This window comes from Eurypyga helias, unplaced genomic scaffold, assembly GCF_000690775.1.
Source record: "Eurypyga helias isolate BGI_N326 unplaced genomic scaffold, ASM69077v1 scaffold42726, whole genome shotgun sequence".
NCBI classification, from domain to species: Eukaryota; Metazoa; Chordata; class Aves; order Eurypygiformes; family Eurypygidae; genus Eurypyga; species Eurypyga helias.
In genome coordinates this window covers 1-1,550 of record NW_010255473.1, presented here as the reverse complement: position 1 = coordinate 1,550, position 1,550 = coordinate 1, and the positions used below count along the sequence as shown (strand labels likewise).

The 1,550-nt window shown below is 63.7% G+C and overlaps 1 protein-coding gene across 1 annotated transcript; it reads left to right on the top strand.

Annotated features, from left to right (window-relative positions):
- Window positions 1-94: 94 nt before the first annotated feature.
- Window positions 95-1,145, top strand: ATG101 (autophagy related 101). Its single transcript, XM_010153328.1, has 2 exons — window positions 95-373; window positions 504-1,145. The coding sequence occupies exons 1-2, from the start codon at window positions 122-124 to the stop codon at window positions 906-908; spliced, it is 657 nt and encodes a 218-aa protein (XP_010151630.1). The 5' UTR covers window positions 95-121; the 3' UTR covers window positions 909-1,145.
- Window positions 1,146-1,550: the final 405 nt, after the last annotated feature.

Below are 1,550 nucleotides of genomic sequence, written 5' to 3'. Positions count from 1 at the left end.
CCAGAGGGTGGGTGAAGGCAGAGAGGGGTTGTTATCCCAGCAGGGACACAATTAACGCCCCCCAACTCCCATCCTTCCCCCCAGGACACGCCGTCACGCCCAGCCCGGAGCCACCCCGGCCATGAACTGCCGTGCGGAGGTGCTGGAGGTGTCGGTGGAGGGTCGGCAGGTGGAGGAGGCCATGCTGGCCGTGCTCCACACCGTCCTGCTGCACCGCAGCACCGGCAAGTTCCACTACAAGAAGGAGGGCACCTACTCCATCGGCACGGTGGGCACCCAGGACGTGGACTGTGACTTCATCGACTTCGCCTATGTCCGTGTCTCCTCCGAGGAGCTGGACCGGGCCCTCCGCAAGGCCGTCGGGGAGTTCAAGGTAAGGGAGCCCCGCAGGGAGCCGAAAGCGGGAGTTTAAAAACCTGTGGGCTCGTGTCGTGCCCTCTCCTGCGCGGGGAAGGTCAGTCCGTTGCCCCCTCCCCAAGCAGAGCCGCGTGCTCTCTCGGCAGGACGCGTTGCGCAACTCGGGCAGCGACGGGATGGGGCAGATCTCCCTGGAGTTCTACCAGAAGAAGAAATCACGCTGGCCCTTCTCAGACGAGTGCATCCCCTGGGAGCTGTGGACCATCAAGGTGAACGTGGTGAACCTGGCGAACGAGCAGGAGCGGCAGATCTGCCGGGAGAAGGTGGGCGAGAAGCTCTGCGAGAAGATCATCAACATCGTGGAGGTGATGAACCGCCACGAGTACCTGCCCAAGATGCCCACCCAGTCGGAGGTGGACAACGTCTTCGACACCAGCCTGAAGGACGTCCAGCCCTACCTGTACAAGATCTCCTACCAGATCACGGACTCCCTGGGCACCTCGGTCACCACCACCATGCGCCGGCTCATCAAGGACACGCTGGCTCTGTAGGGCCAGGTGCCATCGAGAGGTGACACCTCTCCAGCACAGCCCTTTGGGACAGTATCTCTGCTTGGATCCCTCCTCTCCGCCTCCAAAAAAGCGTCTGCAGGGAGCTGGACTCCGCCTGAGCCGTAATTGGGGGGTTGCTGCTGGTTTGGTGTGTGCCGTGGGCTTTGTGTGCCATGGGCTTGGAGAACCGGCTCGGTGGCTCCTGGGTTGGCTGAGGTGTGGCGAGTCCTCGGGGCAAGAGCTGCTGGTCGGCGCGTGTGGCGCCGGCCTGGCACCGGGCTCGTGGCTCAGCATGGAGAGGGGATGGCAGCGTCCCTTGTCACTGCCTGTGTCCCTCGATGGCATCCACATCCCTGGGACTGAGCCGCTTCCCTGTGGGGCGTGGAGTCGAGCTCCCCCTCGGGGGAAAATAAAGGGTTTCTCCTTTTTCTCCTTTCACTGGTCCCGTCCTGGCTGTCCGTGGGGCCAGGGTTGAGCTGGGGGCCCCCACCGTGTCCCTGTGCTGTGGGGCGTACCGGCCACAGTGGGGAGAGGCAGAGACGGGGGACGTGACACCCCCTGGGAGCGATACCCTGAGTCCCAACTGCCCCCTAAGTGTATCCAGGGAGAGGATGGGGTGATCCCCTTTCCATGCAGGACTCC

Coding starts and splice junctions, on each gene's coding strand:
- ATG101 (XM_010153328.1), top strand. CDS start 122: ATGAACTGCCGTGCGGAGGTGCTGGAGGTGTCGGTGGAGGGTCGGCAG. Junction 374..503: donor AGGCCGTCGGGGAGTTCAAG/GTAAGGGAGCCC, acceptor CTCTCTCGGCAG/GACGCGTTGCGCAACTCGGG.